Source organism: Ochotona princeps, chromosome 7 (genome assembly GCF_030435755.1).
Source record: "Ochotona princeps isolate mOchPri1 chromosome 7, mOchPri1.hap1, whole genome shotgun sequence".
Classification (NCBI taxonomy): Eukaryota; Metazoa; Chordata; class Mammalia; order Lagomorpha; family Ochotonidae; genus Ochotona; species Ochotona princeps.
In genome coordinates, this window is record NC_080838.1 from 43,372,888 (window position 1) to 43,394,179 (window position 21,292).

A 21,292-nucleotide genomic window follows, 5' to 3' on the forward strand; every position below is an offset into this window, starting at 1 on the left:
ACCAGTTGGTGGAATATCTCTCTTTCTCTTTCTGTCTCTCCTTATCTCTATAAATCTGCCTTTCAAATAAACATAAATATTAAAAAAACCCACAAATAAAACAATCTGAAGGATGATGATGACTAAAATATTTATGTTCTGCTTAGTATATAGGTTATTAATACTTCCAAAAATTCTAGGCCCTTATTTATTTAAATTCCCTGGCTAATATTATTTTTCAGTGTATTCTAATAAAAAATCATGGATTTTATAGTTATATTGAGACTTCACTTATGGCTTACTTTAAAATTTTTGTTTGTTTCTTTATTTGAAAGGCAAAAGACATGCAGAAATCTCCCAGCCAGTGGTTCACTCTGCAGTGTCCACAACAACTGGGACTTGGCCAGAAGGAAGCTAGAAGTCCAGCACTCCAGTCAGGTCTCCCATAGAGGTAGCAGGGGCCCAAGGACTTGACTCATCAGTACGGTCATCCAGGGTGTACATCAGCAGGAAACTGGAATGGAAGTGGAGGCAGGATTCAGTCCCATGCACTCCAGTAAAGGGATGCAGTTGTGCTGAAAACATTTAACCACTGTGCCAAGCATCTAGTCTTTACTGACCTTTTACTGAAGGAGAATTGGAATTAGTAATTTCATGTACCAATATTAAGATTTGATACATATTTTGCTTAACAAAACTCACTTGCCTCGATACACACATCCTAAACACCAGATTAGGGAGCTATTTGACATTAATTTACACAGAAACATTTGAAGCTTTCTAACTGGAGAACACAGGGTTAATAAGGCATAAGAATCTGGCATCTAATTTATAATTTTATCATAACCATAGATATGCTCATAATTTAAAAAATGAGAGAATATCAGAATTTGAAGATAGTTAACAATTTTACCACATTCATGGTTTTTGACGTTAAAGAAATCTTGTGTCTAATATCAGTTTTTAAAATTGTGTACTGGATTTTGAGCTAGTAGCATGCTTTGTGTTGTGTATAATGTAGTGAGTAAAACAATAATCTCTATCATCAAGCAATGTGTATGCAGCAAGCCTTTGACTTATGATTCAGAGGCCGGTTGGGTCTTTGTCACTCACAGGGGAGACCAGGATTGAGTTCCCAGCTCTTGCCATCAGTCCAGTCCCAATCATTACAGCAGTGTGAACCAATGGATGTGATATGATGTCTGTCTGTATGCTTCTCTCTTTTTCTCTCTCTTTCTTCCCTTCCCCCATCAAATGATAAAATATAATTTAAAATGTTTAATATGTAAGCTAGAAGTACTTTAAAAGCAAAGACAGGGTATTATCATCATAGTACAAATCAATATTTTCCATTCCCTCCCTAAAACCTTTCAACTGATGTCCATTGTATTCACATTAATATAATTAAACTTGCATAAGTTGATGAAATATGAGTGAAAGAGTGTATGCTTACTTGAAAACTAATGTTTTAAAATTATTTGAAACAGTTGTCAAAATAATACTACTATCTTCAGAATCGAACAAAACAAAAAGATGGATGAGAAAATTATTCTAACAAGATTCTGCCAACAAATCATTTCTCAATTTAAGATATCAGTGAATATTTTAAAACTGGTGCACAAATATTAGCATCAACTGTGGCCATTTTAAGCATAGCACCTCATTGAGATCTGAGAGAAATAGCATAAGGTGGGCAGACACCGAGTCCTGAGAAAAGGCAATCGTTATGTCCAAATGCCGAGTGGCAAGAAAAGATGTGAAAGCAGCATGGTGTGACTAAATGTTAGGAAATCTGAAATGAGTCTAGAGAAATTTTCCAGAGATATGCTGAAGGCCTAGTTTAAAAATCTATGATTTTTAAAAGCAATTTGATATTAATGTGGGAACATTTTAACGAGCAACATGATCAGATTCTCCTGGCATCATGATGGTGGTCCTTGTCGGACTATATTTGGGAGCAGAAAGTAAAGAGCAAAGCTGAGGGTGTGGGGAAGTGTGGGGAGAATCCCAGTTCCTATGAAATTACAACACAATGTAATTAATGAATAAATTTAATAAATAAAAAAAAAAGAGCAAAGCTGGAACCAGAGACACAGAAAATGACCAGTAACCTGGCTGGGCTAGTTTCCAGGAGGGCGAATGGGTAGTTCAGCTGTCTAGTTGGCAAGATGAAGGGAACTGAGCAGATCAAGAGTGACCTAGCAGTTTGCATTAGAACCAACTACTGAGTAAAGGAGAAAGGAAATCAAAGCTGACTCTGCAACTTCTGACTTGGTTAACTGAACAGTGCTGTTGTTTAATGAACCGGGGAATGCTGAGAAGAGAGTGAGGAGAGGAGATAAGGTGGTAACAGCTATCAGATTCTGTCTCATTCAATAGGAAATAGAAGCTAATTTCTCAGAAAGGGCTGATCTTTGTAAGAGTTCCTCTGCCCATCTGCCTCTCTCTACTCCAGTTCAGTTCTTCCCTCTCCATATGGTGCAAACACACACCTACAATTTAATCTAGGATTTCCTTCCGGACAAGTTAGTTACCAGATCTTCAGATATGACTACAGTGCTTTTTATTGGTCCCTCTCTATGCTTTATTTCTTCCCCTATAAACTATATTAAAAATAAATTGGGTTGATATTGCCTTGAATTCACTGGCATAAGTTCCACACAGTAAAATCTTTTTTATCAGTTTCAGTGGAAATCTAATGCTGGCCAGATGAGTGGAGCAAGCAGATTTTGTGAGAAATAGGTGTCCTACAGTTGCACATCAGGCAGGTTTTGGAAAGCAGCAAATACGAATGTTGAAGAGCAGGCCCTCCACTGCTCAAATTTGAACGCTCCATCTTTAGGGCAGGAAAATACTCATATTTTATCTTTGTTCGAAGGGCATGTGACTTATTTCCTCTGACTGCTCATTGCTGCAGAAAGTAGAGAAGTGGATTTCCAAAAGGAATTCAACAAAACTTCTGTGGTTTGAAAAATTCTTCAATGGCACTGTTTTGAATTTACAGGCACCTGCAGTATTCAGCCTAGCACAGCCAGAACAATTAGGGGCTAACTACATGGTTGTTTTCTGGAAATGTCTTTTAAAAAACATGTCTTCAGCAGGAGAGCAGTGAAAGAGGATAGATTCTAAGCCCTGTAAAGAAAGGAACATGATTTGGTCAAGTGATCACTGTATTCAGTTTTTGTGTTGTAATCATTCTTTACTTGAAAATACAAAGTTGAAAAAGAAAAGAAAAGAAAATGCAAAGTTTTGCCTGAATGAGAAATACTGACTTTATCCATCTGTTCATTCATTCAATCATTATTTATTGAGTTCTCTTTGTGTCAAGCGTTGTACTAGGTCAGTGATTCTTAACTTGAAAATTTTATCCTCCCCAAAAAGTTTTATGTAGTTTGTGATTGTTACAATTAGAGGACAGGGTAGGGAAGATTTAGAGCCATTAGCATGAGTAGAGGGAAGGGACCCTGCTAAGATTTCTACAATATAGAGGACAACTACCTGCAACAAAGAAATATGTAGTCTGAAATATGAGAAACAGCAATGCTGAGAAATCTAGTTCTAGTAAGTCAGCAATGGGAAAAAAAAAACATAACCCTTATGAAACATATCTTAGTGGTAAAAAGGGAAGCCCCATAACCTGTAAAATAAAGAAATACACAGAAACCAGATTGTGATAAGACATTGTGAAGGAAACAAGACAGGCATTGGTGGTGGTGGTTGCTGCTGAACAGAAAAATAGGTCAGAAAAGGCCTCCCTAGAGGGATGAGAGTCTGAATTGTGGTAAGGAGGTGAGGCTCACTAGTGTCTTAGTCTGGGGCAATCATGCATGAATTTAGAGGTCAGAGCACTTGGATAATTTGTGGGAAAACTAAGCATCATTGCTTCCCTGCTCCCCCTTCTTTTCATCTCTGAAACCTTTGCAGGTGTAGGAGTTCACCACCTTGCACATCTTACACATTTTAGATAAACAGAAACAGGGCTGGTTTTCCCTCTCAAATATTGAAACAGACTCTTTTGGGTCCACTGACTCAGTTATTATACACCAACCACAGGTTTCAAATCCCACAGGTAAAGCAATAAATGCATGCAGCAGAACAGATATATAGTATACGTAATTGTGTAAACTATGATGAGAGAAGTGCACATATTGGGTGTATGAACATGTACTTACTATACAAGAACTTACTTACTGAACACTTAATATGAAGGCAAGAAAAGTCATTAAAGTTTGAATGTAAATAGAGAAACCTAGAGAATTATTTGGCAGCAGGCATCTGATACAGCAATCAAGGTGCTATTTAGTGTGCCTGCATCCTAAGTCATAGTGCAGAGTTCAAGTCCCGTCTCCACTTCCAGTTCCAGTGTTCTGGAAGTCTGCGTGTCCTGGGAGGCAGTAGGTGATGACTTAAGTACTTGAATCCTTGCCACGGCTATGGGAGACCCAGGCTGACTTCTGGGCTCCTGGTTTTGGCATTGTCCAGTACTGGCAATTATGGGCATTTGAGGAATGAAACAACAGACGGGAGATCCCTCTTTCTAAATCTTTGTCTACCTGCCTTTCAAATAAAATGATAGTTTTTTAAAATAGCATTTTGAAACTAAGAGGGGTTAATTTATAGTTTGAATATTTTGAAATAATTTGTATTTAAAAAGATTTATTTGTTTATTAGAAAGACAAAGTTAGAGACAGAAAGACCAGTCTTCCATCTGTTGATTTACTCTTCAAATGGTCAAAACAGTCAGGGCTGAGCCAGGCCAAAATCAGGAGCGTGGAACTCCATCCAGGTCTCCCATGTGAGTGCAGATGTCCAATCACTTGGACAAGCTTTTGCTGCCTTTCCAGGCACATTATCAAGGAAACGTTAGCACGTTCGCACTGAATGTTTGATTCTGTATGGGATACTAGCATGACACATGGCGGTTGAATTCATTGCCTACAAACCAGACCTGAATTTTTGTTTCTATTCCTGCATTCATATAAGAACAAATAGCCAATGGGCCCGGCAGTGTGGCCTAGAAGCTAAAGTCCTCCCCTTGAGCACTCCAGGATTCCATATGGGCGCTGGTTTTAATCCCGGAAGCTCCACTTCCCATCCAGCTCCCTGCATGTGGCCTGGGAAAGCAGTCGAGGACGGCCCAAGACTTTGGGACTCTGCATCCACGTGGGAGACCCGGAAGAGGTTCCTGGTTCCCGGCTTCAGATCGGCACAGCACTGGCCGTTGTGCTCACTTGGGGAGTGAATCATCAGATGGAAGATCTTCCTCTCTGTCTCTCCTCCTCTCTGTATATCTGACTGTGCAACAAAAATAAATAAATCTTAAAAAAAAAGAACAAATAGCCAAAAACATGCAGGACTTGAGCTTTTGAATGTTTATAACAATTCAAAATCTCATTGGAGTATTTATTAAGAAAAACTTTAGCTACTCTATAAATGTAAAAATCAAACACATAAAAAATTTTGCTTACAACTGCAATATAACAAAGCTTCAGTTTTCTCCAAGAAGTACTGAGTTTGCTTTCCATGATTCCTTACAAGGGGAACCTAATTTTGCCTCTTTCGTGTAGAAAAGCTCAGAGTTAAAAACAAAACAAAACCCAAAAATGAAAGTATAATTGTCATACTTTAAAAATACTCTATTTTTATTTTAAAAAACAGCACCATTGTAATATAATGACAATCTAAAATGTATGACTGGTTTTGGCATTAATAAGCAATCCAAACTTTGGGAGAGTATTTTCAAATACATTATTTGCGTTTTCACATGTATAGGTTGGATTACCAAAGAACAGAGAGAAAGGGAGAGATAAAACACTCTACTTAGAATCTGGTCCTGAACAAAAACAACCTCTTTATTCAACAATTTATAAAATTGTGCTGTGATGTCCAGAGCAATAATTTGCCACTACTCTAGTACACTTTTTTATGTCTCCCTGCAAATGGTGGCAGAATTTTAAAAGATAATCAAGTGAAATGCAGAGAAGAGAAATATGAGACACAATAAAAATGGACAAATGTTTGGTGCACTTGAGTTGGAGCCATACACAGGCACTCTGACCCTGAAGCCAGGCAGAAAGTGATCCAGATCTGGCTGGTTTGGAACAGGCCATGGGGAAACACTTGCTTTGTCCACTGGGATTTTTGTTGCACAATTGCTGCCCCACCCATCGATAGTGTATATATTCATTCGTTTACTCATGAGCACAGCAAACATAATTACTGAATACATGCCAAATCTTTTGCTTTTCCCAGATGCTGAAGTTACAAGTGTTCCTGTCATCAAGAAATTCAGCTGAGTGAAGAGACACTGAGAGGTAAATACCAGAAGTGAAATATGCATCAAGGGTGTGAGGTACAAGTACACGGAGTGTGAGGACTCAAAAGGATAAGCTTGCAAAGATGAGTTGTGGTTTATGCATCAACCAGAGTTAGGACAAGCATTGTGAAGTGAGGAACCAAAATCCGTCAAGGCAGACCAGTCCAAGGGAAAACTCGCTCAGGCAAGAGACAGAAAATGCAAGCACAGCCTGGGAGAGGCTTAGTGTTCCTTATCAGTGTGGCAGCCCAGGAGTTTCCAAAGATACAGGAGACAAATAATTCTATTTTAGTGCAAAAACATTTTAAGATACATAATTTTTCATATTTTACATTATCCATGAACTTTTTAGGGCTAGCTCACATACATGGGTGTTGGAATTTTTCACGACGAAATTAGCTTATAATTTGATGAACTCTTCAAAACTCCTCCATATGTAACAAAAAATTTACCATGTTAATTATTTTAAATGTTCATGTCAGTCTAATTCCAAACTTTGAAATCTTTCCAGAAAAACTCTGCAGTCATTGAACAGTAATTAAACATCTATCCCTCTCCCAGGCCCTTACAACTATCCTTCTGCCTTCTGTTTCTATGAACTGACCATTCCTGCTACTTTATAAACATGGACTTGTGCAAGATTTATTCTTTTGCATCTGTCTTATTTTACTTAGCATAATGACTTCAGTGTTCTTCCTTGTTGTAGAGCATATCAAGATTTCATCCCAAATTCCTGCTTTTAAAAAATATTTATTTATTTGGAAGCCACAGTGACAGAGAGAGAGAGGAAAAGAGAGAGAGAGAATTTTCCATTTTCTGGTTCACCCCTCAAATGGCCACAATGACCATGACTGAGCCAAGCAGAAACCTACAGCCTGGAACTTACCCAAATCTCCCATGTGGGTGGCAGAGATCTAAGTAAAGTACTTAGGCCATCTTCCACTGATGTTCCGGTTATGTCAGCAGGGAGTTGAACAAGAAGCAAAGCAACCAAGACTGGAAACAGGGCCTAGAGCAGTAGCCTACTGGCTAAAGTCCTCACTTTGCATTTGCCAGGATCTCATTAGGTGCTGGTTCTAATCCTGGTGGTCCCACTTCCCATCCAGCTCCATACTTGTGGGTTGGGAAAACAGTAGAGGATGGCTCAAGGCCTTGGGACCCTGTACCCGTGTGGGAGACCCAGAAGAAGTGACTGGCTCCTGGTTTGCATCAACTCTGCTCTGGCCATTGCAGCCACTTGGGGAGTGAATCAACAGATGGAAGCTCTTCCTCTGCTTCTCCTCCTCTCTGTATATCTCACTTTCCAATAAAAAAATAAATTAAAAAAAAAAGGTTGGAAACAGCACTCTAATATGGAATGCAAGTGTCAAAGCTTGTGGCTTAACTTGCTATGCCACAATGCACACTCCTTACCCCAAACTCTTGATTGTGTATCAACAAAACTGCTTTTCACAACACCTCCAACCTACATATGATATTGGTGTATCATGCACATATAAAATATACATAAACATAAATATTTTGAAATGGTAAGAATTAAAAGAAAATCATTTTTATTCTTTTGGATGGGTATTAAAAATCTTGTGCAGTACACATATTTCTCTGGATGTCACTGATGAGGAAAATGAAAACAAAAAGCAATGAGGAGTGTTTAGAAGCAAGGTGGATGGACACTCTGACCCAATTTTTCAATTAAAAAAAGGTCCTCCTGCATCTGTTTTATCCACAGTTAGTGATGATGAGTAGTTTCCAAGAACCAGATCATCCAAATAATCAGTATTCTAGTTAACTCTATGAAGTGTTGACCTAATTTAGTGCAATTGGATTTTCCTAACTTCTATGCACATTAAATGTCTTGTTTAAAAGATAAAATAACACAGCTATTGAAAAATACTTGCTGGCCACTGTTTATTGTGAGCTTGTAGATAAATGTAATCATAAAACCTAAGCGCCTCTTGAGGTTTTGGGGAACTGTTCAAAAGTTAATCAAAATCAGTCCATTCTTCAAGATCATACCATAAAGCAAGTATTTAAAAAAAACTAAAGTTAGGACAATGAAGACAACATAGTTCTCGAAAAAGCACCGAATTTGGAGCTAAGTAAACTTCACTAAAATTCTGACTTCATTATTTGCTTGCTGTATGATCACTCAGCCTTTATCTCTCTTCACCTCCATTATATCATCTGTGAATATCTGGCAATAATCTCTCTGCAAGGTCATTAAGAACAGGAGAGGACATAATGGCCTGAGCGCAGATGTTCAGTGGGTGTGGGCACAGCAGTTTTCATTTATGAACCTGCTGAACAGGGAAGCTGGTTTTATTACCTTTATTGCCTTGTACCATAAACTAGAACATGTTTAAGCCCTTTGGAGTGCCCTCTGACCCTTAAAGTACTAACTGAATTTCAAGATTCAGATTACAGTATTTCTTCTTTTGGCATCTCAGAAAGTGATATTAGGAGAGACAGAGAGAAAGATCTTCCATCCACTGGTTCACTCCTCATGTGGCCACAATGGTTGGAGCTAAACCAATCCAAAGCCAGGAGTCAGGAGCTTCTTCCAGGTCTCCCATGTGGGTGCAGGGTCCCAACACATTGGGCCATCATCTACTGCTTTTCCAAGTCACAAGCAGGGAGCTGGGAGGAAAGCAGAGTAGCCGTGAACAATTAGTGCCTAGATGGGATCCCTGTATGTGCAAAGTGAAGATTTAGCCCCTGAGCCATCACATCGGGCCAGTCACGCCGTGCCCCCCATTCTTTTTTTAATGGTGGTCCTTATCTGATATGCTAAAGGATGTTAGGAAGATACATGCTCTTTATATCACTTGTCAATGACTCAAAAAACTCATCTGTTGCAGAACTCAAGAGTTGTCTAGGGCTTCCAATAACACCATATCACAACTCAGCTTCTCCCTCTCATGTCCTTCACACATTCTTACTCTTCTGCAGGTGATGGTAGCAGGAATGTTTTCTGATACCCCTGTTGCATGTTGATCTCCATCTCAGACTCTATAACTCAGGAACCCAACATGCAGGATACCCTGGGTATTTAACCCCATTCCATCATTATTTGTTCACTATATGTGTCAATCAATAGGCTGTTTGCTTGTGATTTAGTTATATATTCCTAAGGCCTGGCCTATGCTAGTCAATGCTATTGAATAAATTCATTAAAAATAAGCTTCTATTTGGGTTGGAAAAAAAAGAATATTTCATTATTTTACTGAAATTATGGTTTTTATTACCATCCCCAACAGAAAAAAGCATGAAGAGCAGTCAGTCCCGAAGTTGACTTCTATAAATAGGGGAGAAAAGGGAATGACAGATACATCATTCATAATGGTTAATACAACTTTCATTACTCATTGATAAATTTTAAGTCCTTCAGCAAATAATCATTCAGCTGAGCAGCTCTCAGATGCCAAGCACTGCTTTAGTGCTAAAACGAAACACATCTCTACTCCTTGCATATAGTTGACTTCAACTACAAGAGGGAACGCAAAAATAGAATAGCATAATTTGAGAGCAATCAGTGAGATGGAAAAACCTGAAAGGGAAAAGAACACACACCCCTAAGGATGACCCTTTAGTATACTGATTATTTAGAGCTAAAGCATTTAATACAGTGAAGGTAAGAGCTCTCTGCTCTCCTTCTTCATCAATGTTCCACGATAAAGGTGACTTTTTATATGAGGAAGTGGAGAACATTCTTGTCTTAGTGGATGAAGCTGACAGTGAGATGAATCTGTACAAACAAATCTTACTAACTATAACCCTTATCTTTCATATACTTTCCTTGTAACTTCCAGTAAGTTTCTTGCCATTTACTGCCCCTAGCCTACACATTATTTTCCTTCGTTTTTGTTACATTTTCACAGTTTGGTGCTGCTTGTTAAAATGGTATGTGAGATCCCAGGCCTAACTGCTTTCTTTAACGTCTCATTTCCTTCTATTAAAACCTCTACTTACATCATATAAAAATATTAACATCAAATAACATGCTTTTTTTTCTTGACAGCATGTCTTTTGTCAGTCTAATTCACAGGCCTCAGTCTAAGAGAGTAGAGGAACACTGTTTCTTCTTTTGCGTGCCGCTGAGGCCAGACTGTGGGAGAAGGATGCCCTGTGAGGGTAAACAGGAGCTTCACCTGCGAGGATTCAGCCTTGCCAAGAGTTAGGGGAAGAAACGTCTAAACAAGGAAAATAGCTACAGTCAAGCCCAGGAAGCAGGTACAGATCTGACTCTCAATTGCTTGTGGCTAAATAGAGGAAATTGCTTGTTTTTATGTGGAGGGAGGACATGTACCTCTTATTTTTCCCCTGGATAAAATATGGACAACACTGAGAGGCTGAACAATGCCTTCATCAGCCATTTCACAACAAGTACAGAATCAGTGATCAATGACTGTTTTTTTCTGGTGACACTGGAGACCTAACATTAAGAAGCATTCAGAAAAGACACATTCTGAGAGGAGCTACAGTGACTCAGAATACTTAACACCAGTAGCTTGACAGCAGTTTAAAGTTCTCTTTTTCTTTCTTTCTTTCTTTCTTTCTTTTTTTTTTTTTTTTTTTTTTTTTAGGTAAGATCTGGAGGGGTCAGACAACGTAAGATTACATCTTGTGTCAAGGGTTTCCATACAAGTATCCTAAAGTATTCATTTATTCTATGATTGATTAATCAAGAGAGAAATTGCTTAAAACAACCTTGGACAAACCCCTTTAATTATAACACTTTATTTTCCTGCTACATTTAAGTTACCACTCACAATTTAGGCTGACTTCATAGAATTCTGTTGAAATATCACCTACGAAAATAGAGCTGCTTGCTTATCCAGTATATGATTCCGTTCTTTTCATTTGCAAAAGTATTACTCCTCGCTCCAACCATGGCTACAGGAAAGGGCTTTCAGTTTTTCAGATATGTTAAGTTTTATTGACATGCAAAGAAATGACAATAGGCATAAAATGAGGAACGTCAGGATGTTCAACCGAGTGGGAAATGGAGATCATTAAGCCATTACTATAGGGCAGGTTTGATTAACCTAACTTTGTAATTCTGTTCACTGATAATTAAACAACAAAAAGATATTTATTTAACAGCTGCACTCTGGCAGGGACAGGCCACATTAATTCAGAAGAAAAACATGCATATTTCAAAGTGATAAATAATGGGTCATGTTTTATCACAATAACCCAAGAATGTCATTGCATTACAAAACATGCAACCATCAAATTGATTTGACTTCTTACTCCCAGTAAACCATAAATATGCAACATCTATTTAGTCAATTAATTAGGTACCTCCTAATTTGCAAATCTTTAAAGTGCCTGAGCACAAATTCAAGCTCCATCATCTATTTTCTTTTTTGCTATTTTAATTTGAAAGGGAGGGAAGAGTGATAGATAATAGCTAGTTAGAAGGAAAGAAATATTTTCCATCTGCAATTCATTCCCCAAATGCTGGGACTGGGCAGTGCTAAAACTAGAAACCAAGGCCTCATCTGGGTTTGCCACGCCTCATCTGGGTTTGCCACGCCGGTGGCAGGGAACCAGGTGCTTGGGCTATTGTCTACAGCCACCCAGGGTGCACATTAACAGGTAGCTGGGATTGGAAGCAGGAGGAACATGGAAACCCCAATAAAGGATTCAGCTATCTCACGCAGTGCCTTAGCTGTAGTGCCAAATGCCTACCCCCACCTATTTTTTTCAAGTGCAGAAATAGAGCTGAGAAGATGTTGGCATTAAATATCAATGCATGTGAAAATAGTACTAGCAGACAAAATTGAAATTCTCCCCTTCCTCATCTTCACTCGCTCTTGCTTTCCATGAGCTAGCATAGAAAAGCTATTTTCTAAGCAATGATTATAGCTAAAACCACTTACAGCTGCCTCCCTTGTGGAGCTTGGGGCAAGGGTAAAGCTGGAAGCTGACATGCCATGTCCATATATTTAAAATTGGCAAGCTATTGAATAAGATATTATACAGTCTTGACAAATATACGTTTATAACACTCCAGGTGGCAAATTCTCAGTTTAAATTTCAGAGATTCCTTGAAATTTTAGGTCAAAATTTGCCAAGGGGGCATGATGGTATATATTTATGCCTGTCTCGTACTGAGACCGGTAACCTCCCGGGCTCTGCTTCCAGAGGACCCTGGCACCAGTAATATGAAAATGCCAGCATGATCAAACTCCAAAAAAAGAAAAAAAAAAAAAAAACAGAACAACAAAGAAGCACCCCATGGTCAATTGCCTAAGGGCACATACAGGAGCAAACACAGTCGGCCCTTGGAGGACTGGGCAAGGCAGGGTGCAAGCAGACCTCAGGACCAGTCTAGAGGAACCTGTTGGAAAGAAAATCTTATGTTCCAGGTTACAGGCTGAAAACGAGGGAAGAAGTTCCAAAGTGACTGTATCCCTAGCCCCAAGGACTGCACACCTGCTTGCTGAGGAGGGCTTGGTAGAGAGCCACTACTAAACAGCAACCTGAAACCTAGTCTTGCTTGGTGTCCAGGGTGACTTTGGTTAGCACTTCTGGCAAAATATTCACTCTCCTCAGGAAATCAAAACCCACAAAAGTACTGAAGTTCATGTGATTATGGAATAGAAAAAAAAGCAATTCTATAAACAAAGTTTTCTTCTGTCTTATCTTGTCCGAAAAGAAATAAATGTGGCTTGAGTGCTTTTCTCTTTTCCCCAGCTCTGTGACTATTTTAAGGCATATTTTTATTCATGTTTAGGATACACTTGATCTGCCTTTTCCTCTTTCTTTCATTCCACTTGACTTATTGATCTTTCAAGTTATATTTTGAAAAAAAAATCCATAATTTTAATGGAAAAAGAAAAGGTGCACCAAAGAGTGTGTTTGGTATCTTTAATAAAGTTCTGCCTAAAATCACATCAAACACACAAAGAACAAATTTTCCTATCACGATGTGGTGGTAGTAGCAGAATAGTACAAACGTCATTGATTTCTGTGACTCACACTTATTTGACAGAAAGAGTCCTTCTCAACACCACAAGATGCATTTGCTGAAAACGAAAAGTAAAATAAGCTTCGATGCATGCCAGGAGGCAGCAACTGCTTAACTTTTAAAGTACCTTGACTTATGTAAAAGTTTGCCCTTCAAACTATAACACACACCTATTTGTATTGGTGTCACATTACTGATTCAGCTACTTCCTGTTTCACTAAAGAATGAGTGAAGACAGGAAGGGAAAGGAGCTATTTAATATTCAAGAATAAAATAATTTTGTAGTACTGGAATAGAAACCTACGCAGACTGCAGGGTCATTCGCTTTAGGTCATCTTTCTTTCAGACTTGAACAAACTCACAAAACTTATTTCCAGGTTTTCCAACATTCTTTATAAACATTATTCATTAGGCAGTCTCCTGAGTTAACCAACCCAAACATTGTTTGAACCTCTGTCCCTGTACTGCGTGGTTTTGTATAAAGTTCATGCAGTAGAGTGGTTCACTATAATTATCACAGGAAGAAATGCCAGAATTTCATAATAATAACCAATGAATCTTTTCTTAACGATCTTTTCTTAATCTTTTCTTAATGATACGATAGCCTTTAAAAAAGAAAATGGTACTACAGACCTACTATGAAGTGAACATAGAATTTTTGCTTGGGTTGCTGACAATAGTAATGGCAATTTACCCATTCACTTCCACTCTATCACCTAGTGCTTAGCAAGCAATAATGTCCTTGGCTAAAAAAATTAATCAGAGGCTTAATGTGGCCATAGAAAATGAAACTATCTTGGTCAGTTAGAGGTGCCATTATAAATATACTACAGACCAGAGTGCTTCAACAACCAATGTTTGTTTTTGTCCTACAGATTAGGAAATACAGGATCGAGGTCCTAGCAGATCCGGTTCCTCGTGAGGTGAGCACTTGCTTCCTGGTTTATAGGCAGACACCTTCTCGTATCCTCCCAGAATGTACAGCAGAGAGGGAAACGCTCATATTTTTTCCTGCAAGATTATTAATCCCATTCATGAGGGCTCCATCCTTACAAAATAATTGCCTTCCAAAGGCCCTTTTCCAAAGGCCCTTTTTCAAATATGTTACGTTAGAGATTTAGCTTTAATATATGAAACATTCATCTCCCATACTTGTAGGAGATCTATAGTTAGTAATATCAATTACTAGCATTTCTAATAAAGACTGTTACGTGTTAAATAACAGATATTTTACTTAAGGTTTAATCACTGCAGAAATATATGCTGTATGTACTTATATGTGCACACACATTCTCAGAAGACCTTCAAAATGTTACAGAAAATGTAACTAAATGAATTTTCAATACAGAAAGGAATTTTTGAAATCCATTATCCACTTTTTGAAGTACTCTTATATAAAATTTTACTTGAGATTTTGTAACTCATCCACTAAAGACAGATCTCTGTGGCTCCGAGTAGAAGCCCAACGAGGATCTGAGCTAGCTCACAAGTGGGGAGATGCAATTCTTGTTGCTATGAATGGATTAGTCAGTTCAGGCTGCTACAACAAATATCTTGTTCTGAATGGCAGAGAAGAAGTGAACTGAGGTATGCTTGTGATGAGACAGACTTCCATTAGAAATTATCTTTTTATCTAGGCAATTCTGTGCATTGGGGGTCTAATATGTTCATTTTAACCAAAGGCTCTCTTTAGTAATGGAGGCATGTATCCCCACTTATGAAGACACATACATGTGACAGCCCTTATTTTACGTCTCAGTAACTTTTCTCACATAAATTTCTGCCTGGGCCAGATCATTCCTATCACTCATTCTATGTAACAGTTACTGAGTATTTACTGCATCCTGGGCATAGTACAAAGATGGAATAGTTTACAAGATAGATTGAGTCTCCTTCATTGAGTACGGGAGGAAAGAGGTTTGCGAGGGGCAAATAATAGTCAATAATAAGTGATCAACAAGGAAATGTGCAATTTCAGATAGACATAGGTAGTATGAAGAGGTGAAATACACTCCTCTGCCCATTCTGTACCTTCTCTCTGCTTCCCCATCTTCTCCTCTCTCAAAACTTGAACAATTTCTTCCATCTAACTCTAAATAATTACCTTGTCTGATAGAAATATTGACTCCATCTCTAATTGTATCATTCCACTTTTGCACTATTTATTTTCATATTGTATTATTTATGCATTTACCCCACCAGACTTGAAGTCCCTTTGGAATAAAGATCAAATGTCTTCTTAATGATTTTATAGTTGTAGTTTCTGACATATAGTTTCTCTTTCCTGCTCCTTTAACCCACAAGAGGCACTTCTAAACAATATTACTTCTCAGGAAACCAAACTGTATTTGCAGGCCTGGTGTGCTCTTCTACACTTGACCTTCTCAAGCACAAATAGTTCCAGGAACAAGAATTCACTTCCTGTTTGTTTCTTCTACTGACAAAGATAGACAGGAAAGCCACATAATCAGAGTGCTACAAGAAGTCCAAGGTGTTCCCCAAAGTAACCAATGCACATCTACACACAAAGGCTTATATTTTAGATATGTTTGGGAAGCAGTAAACAGTAGTGAGTAACAAATTTAGCTTCCATTTTTTATTTTACTTACAAAAATCAAAACCAGAAAGATGCTGCATGACTGAAATTTACACAGAGGAAGACGGTTATTGATAAAGCAATCAACTTCTTCAGAATTTCTGTAAGTAGTCTCTCTATTCAAGGACAAAAAAAAAAGCTTTGAAAAACGATTAACAAGGAATACAAATGTGGATTAGCAGAGGGCAAGCCCTGTTCTGTCATTAAGGTTCCAAATAATCCTAACATTTCAAAGTGACTACTATTCCTGGAGCACATTCCATGCATGTGTCTACCAATAACTGGATGTTTTCATGTAATTATCTAATGTCATTCTCCCAACAACACCATGTGGCAGATAGCATTAGTGTTACAGATTGATGCTGATGGTTAAACAGCTGGGATTCTAAACCAAATGTATATGACTCTAAAATTCTTTTCCATATATCCATTTTTGAATTAAGTTCAAAACACAAACAGCATCCCTTCTTCATTAACAATTTTATTTAAGGAGACAGCTGACTCTGCATTTTAATGCTTAACCACTAGGAATAAAAAAAATTAGCTCATGGTAATAATATTTAAAGATTTAGCTTAAGTGCATTTCCTTTAACTTAATTAGTGTGCATAACCACATCTAAATTCATTTTTGAGGAATGAGATCTGCTAAGAGCACACATGTCCTGTTGGTCTTCCTCCTCATGATTGTAAAGTGCAGAGTAAGAGCTTACAGCAGAGGGATGAGAGTTCAAACTGGGAGTCTGTTAAAAGCAGAAGAGACAAGCTCTGCAGGGATCACACAGCAGGTCCTTCAGGGCAGATTTAACATGCAGAAAATATCAACATCAAAAGGAAGTTTTGCTAGAGTAAATGACCTGTAGGAAAGGGAGGGAAAGTCACAGGGAGAATGGCAAGGACTAGTAATTCAAAGCCTCTATCAGGATGGATGCTAGCAACTGTGCCAAACTACCCTACACCTGTCACAGAGATCTATACCGAAGTGATTTCTGAGTTATTTCTCAAAAGTCACTCAACACAAGCATGCTAAACTTGCCTTGCCATAATTGGGCATTATTCAGTTCACTCTAAGGCAACGCTCACCTAAGTGATTTTCAGCAAATCCTGGTCTACCATCCTGCTGACCATCCTGTACTTTATTTTTCACAGACATGATTGTCCTTTCCTGTCCCTACTTAAGATGATCACAAGTACACTTCAGTTACCTGGATAGATCTCATTGTGTGCCATCTCACACCTATCCATGGAGATAAACGACCTTCTATAGGTTTCTACATCGTTTGCTTTCCAGGGAGGGGAAGGGAAACGAACAAGGAAAGGGAAGAAAAAATTATTATTTTCCTTAGACCAAAAAAGGCAATATACTAAGAATAATTCAGAATCGACTCTATTAAACCACAAGATAACACTTTTCTCCTGTAATGTGACATATGCTCACTTTCGTATTTTGAAGGGAGGAGAAGCAGTGTTAGATTTCCTCCTCTGCCTTAAGTGCTTTCACTGTAAAACGAAAGAGTCAGAGTCGGAAGAAGAAACCCAGCTGGGAGTGCAGTAACCTGGGCACTTGGTTTTTGTGTGGTTACCTTGTAACTTCTGGTTGTATTCGGTCCTGTCAGACTGGCTCCTCCTCAAGGCACCAGAGTGGTCCCCAGAAGCACTGTTCTCCACCACAGTGTCTGTCTTCCTTCTCTCCAGCATGTACAGTCTGGGTCTCGGGAAGGTCAGATTCTTTCTCTTGGTGCCCATGCTTTCCTTCCCAGTGGTTTCTTTGGGCTCCATCTGAGGTAGCGACAAGCTTCCCAGGCTGGCAGGCAATGGTTGGTTGCTAAGGTGCCTCAGGTTAGGGGTTAAAGTAAGAGGTTGAACTGCCCTCTTCTAACTAAACAGCTTTACTCCTGGGTTACCTGGCCCTGACTGCCACCTGGAGTCCCAGGGCTCCACCCCTATGAGGTCATTCTTTTTATGCCTAGAATCCGATGGGGGAAGCTGCCACCTGCTACCTGAGAGACCTGCAACACACAGCTAGGCAAAGCAGGGACTGCACGGTCACGTGCTCCTGAAACAAACAAAAATCCCATTGTGTAGGCCCGAGGGTTGGGGGTGGGGGGTGAGGGGGAGGAAAATGAACAAGGAAGGGGAGTGCACTTCAGAGAGACCTGCACCTTGCAGGGCTAGTGAGTGGCAAAGGGTGTGCACAGGTGCTCCGGTCACTGCCTTGCGGTCTCTTGCCTAGAGGCAGACTGTGCCTGTGTGTGGCTTTTGGCTTGGGTCACTGACCTGCAACCCACAGAACCACCGTGAGCCTATGGGAATTGGCTTCGCAGCAACGGGGAGTCCTTTTTAATCTGTTCTGTATATACTCAAAGGAGTGCTTCAACCTTTAAACATCAAACAGCCAGTGACTGTTTACTGACAACACTCTTGCAGGAATACCCCCACCCCGCCCCTTTGCATTCCTGAGCAAAATAAAAGATTCAGGTTTAACAGAGGCTTGGCAGCAGGTGCCAGGAGCGAAGGGGGAGTCCACAGAGGCCTGGAGCCGCTGGGCTTCTTGCTCCCTACAGGCTACCCTGGCCTGCAGAGAGAGCCTTTCCTGCTGTATCCTGTATCTGGGTGCCTAGATAGAGAAGCGAGAGCAGAAGAGTCAGCGTTGGATTTCTGTAAGATCTCTTCCCCCTGTGCCTTTCACAGGTGGAGCACGGGAAGAGGGCAACCCCCCTTGGGAAATAAAAGGAGGAAAACTGAGGGGGTGCCCCGGGAAGGGATGGGGTGAGGACCAGGAGTGGGCGGCAGAAAGGTGGAACTGTGAGGAGTCCTTTATTCATCCCATTGAAGTTGTTTTTCCTTGAGAGATCTCTCAAGGGGAAAGTCCTCAGAGCCCTGGGAATGAGCACAGGGCTTAGTGCATGTAGTACGCCCTTGTTAGAGAAGAAAGCAGAGACCCCTTGGAGGGAAGGGATTCCCTCCTGTTAGAAAGGAATGGCTGAAACCCAGCCCTGTGCTGCCCACTCTGATTCCTAGCTAACTCCTGCTAGATACGATTTGTAAGTGAGAAAAACAGATGGAAATTGTGTTCCTAGCTAGCAGGTGTAGGCTGAATACAGTGTGCATAATTGTCATAAAAGATGGATAACAAATTTCTATTCCCCATAGACACATCTTTGTATGTATAGTTGGGCATGTTGAGTAATCTTATTTAATACAATTGATAGTCTTTTATTCAGCAAGTCCTCTCAAATACATTTAATAAATATTTTTGAAGGCACATACGACTTGGAGACATAAAATGAGCTTTGTGATTTATGTTAAGAACTGTTTTCTAGTATTATATTTGTATATGTTCTATACTAACATATGCTAGAATACATAAAGCATGAATTCACATAGCAACTACCAGAGATATAATATTTAGAAAAAGTATCACTCCAGAGTTGTGCAGTTCAAACAATAGGGAGACCCAGTTGGAGACCCAGGTTTCTGACGTCAGCCTAGCCCAGCCGTAACGGCTTGGGGAATTCGTGGAGTGAATCAGAAGATGAAAGATATCTCTCTCTTCCTTCTGTTTCTTTTCCATTTCAAAAAAATACAAATAAATAAAAATTAAAAATAAACAAAACTAAAGAGCTTATGAGGAATAAAAATTTAAGGATATGGTATTCAGAAACTGTGCCAGTGCCTAGAGAAATCAACACATGATAAATGTTTAAGAAATAACACAAATACTAGAAAAAGATGTGACTCTTTATCTTGAAAAAGAATTGTCATTTGCATGTGGACATGGGACTCAGAAAGATCATGGCTTATTAGTTATTGTCAAATGGAGGAGGGTGCATTTTTCTAACCAGAAGGAGCTGTACAAAGCCATTTGTGGTTGAGGGTAGCTCATAATACAAACAGTGAGCTGAGGTCATTTGTGATATCTGAGGTGTGTAATGGTTAATTTAGTATATTTTTTAAAAAAATTATTTATATTTTATAGGAAAGTCAGATATACAGAAAGGAGGAGAGACAGAGAGGAAAATCTTCCATCTGCTGATTCACTCCCCAAGTGGCTGCAGTGACCAGAGCTGAGCTGATATGGAGCCAGGAGTCTCCTCCAGGTCTCCCACACGGTGCAGGGTCCCAAGGCTTTGGGGCATACTTGACTGCTTTGCCAGGCCGCAAGCAGGGAGATGGATGGGAAGCAGGGCTGCCAGGATTAGAACCGGTGCCCATGTGGGCTCCTGGCATGTGCAAGACAAGGACTTTAGCCACTAAGCTATTGTGCTGGGCTCCAATTTTGTATATTCTTTTATGAGTCATCTGGATACAGTTTTCCATAATCACGTAGTGCTTCAAGTGGACAAAATCACACACAGATAAATGTTGAACTGTGTTTTACTCAAGCAATTCTCTATTATATTGGTCTTGTTGGAATGAAGTTTTTTTAAAATACGTGTCATAGTACAACTTACTGTAGCAGCTTTTTATTAAAAATGTTTATGTGTTTCCAATTGTAAAAATATAAGGTATAATAGACTTGTCAAAAATGAACTTAAAAGATTAGTTTGGAGGCATGTGTTGTGGCTTGGCAGAATAAGGCACTTCTTGTGATCCCCCGAGCCCACTTGGGAATGTTGGTTTGAGTCCCAACTATGCCACTTCTGAACCAGTATTCTTTCTGTTAATGTGTTTTGGAAGGCAGCAGAAAATGACTTAAGTATTGGGCTCCTGCTACCCATGTGGGAACCTGGATGGAGCTCCTGGATCTTAAGATCAAAATGGCCCAGCCCTGTTTGTTGTGATAATTTGGGCAGATGAAAAAAATCTCTCTTTCTCTTCCTCTATTTCTCTCTCTCTCTCTCACTCAACTTTCCCTCTCTCCCTTCCCAACTTTCTCCTCTCTCTGTCTCTTTCTCTCTCTCTCTGTTACTTTGTCTTTCAAATACATAGATCCTTTTTCAAAATATATTTTTATTTTGGTACAAAAAATTGAAATCCATGCATAGCTCTTTTCTAACTTGCATTTTCTAGGAACTTTTTAAAGACCCCTCCTATGTAGCATAGGGACTTCAGAACCCTGATTTGGTTCAAGACAATATTGGACTTGGCCACCCTTCTGTTTCCTAGCGTTTCTGTCTTCCTTGCCACTAAGGGTGGCCATTGTGTTCCAAGCCTGGCATGTGAAACCTCAATCACAGTCTTTAAGAATGAAGGAAAGGAAATTGATTCTGGGTAAGGTTTGCTTCTCTAATAATAGAAGTAATCACATCTGGCTTCTACCTTCCCTGTTCTGGACTTAACCAGACATGTAATGCATGGAGCAATTGCAGCCATGCTGTGTTCAAGTGAAAAGTCTAAGAGACCTACATTTCCAATATTATTGAGCTACTAAACCATCAGTAATCATTTCCCTTTAGATTTAGTGTTACAAGAGGAAAATCAACTT

General features: G+C 39.3%; 1 protein-coding gene across 1 annotated transcript in view; it reads right to left on the bottom strand.

Moving 5' to 3' along the window:
- ARHGEF38 (Rho guanine nucleotide exchange factor 38) overlaps positions 1-17,785 on the bottom strand; it is a 102,157-nt gene extending 84,372 nt beyond the window's left edge. The window contains exon 1 of the mRNA XM_058666979.1: positions 17,448-17,785. Within this exon, the coding sequence (XP_058522962.1) occupies positions 17,448-17,643 (196 nt within the window). The 5' untranslated portion in view covers positions 17,644-17,785. The remainder of the gene's footprint in view (positions 1-17,447) is intronic.
- Positions 17,786-21,292: the final 3,507 nt, after the last annotated feature.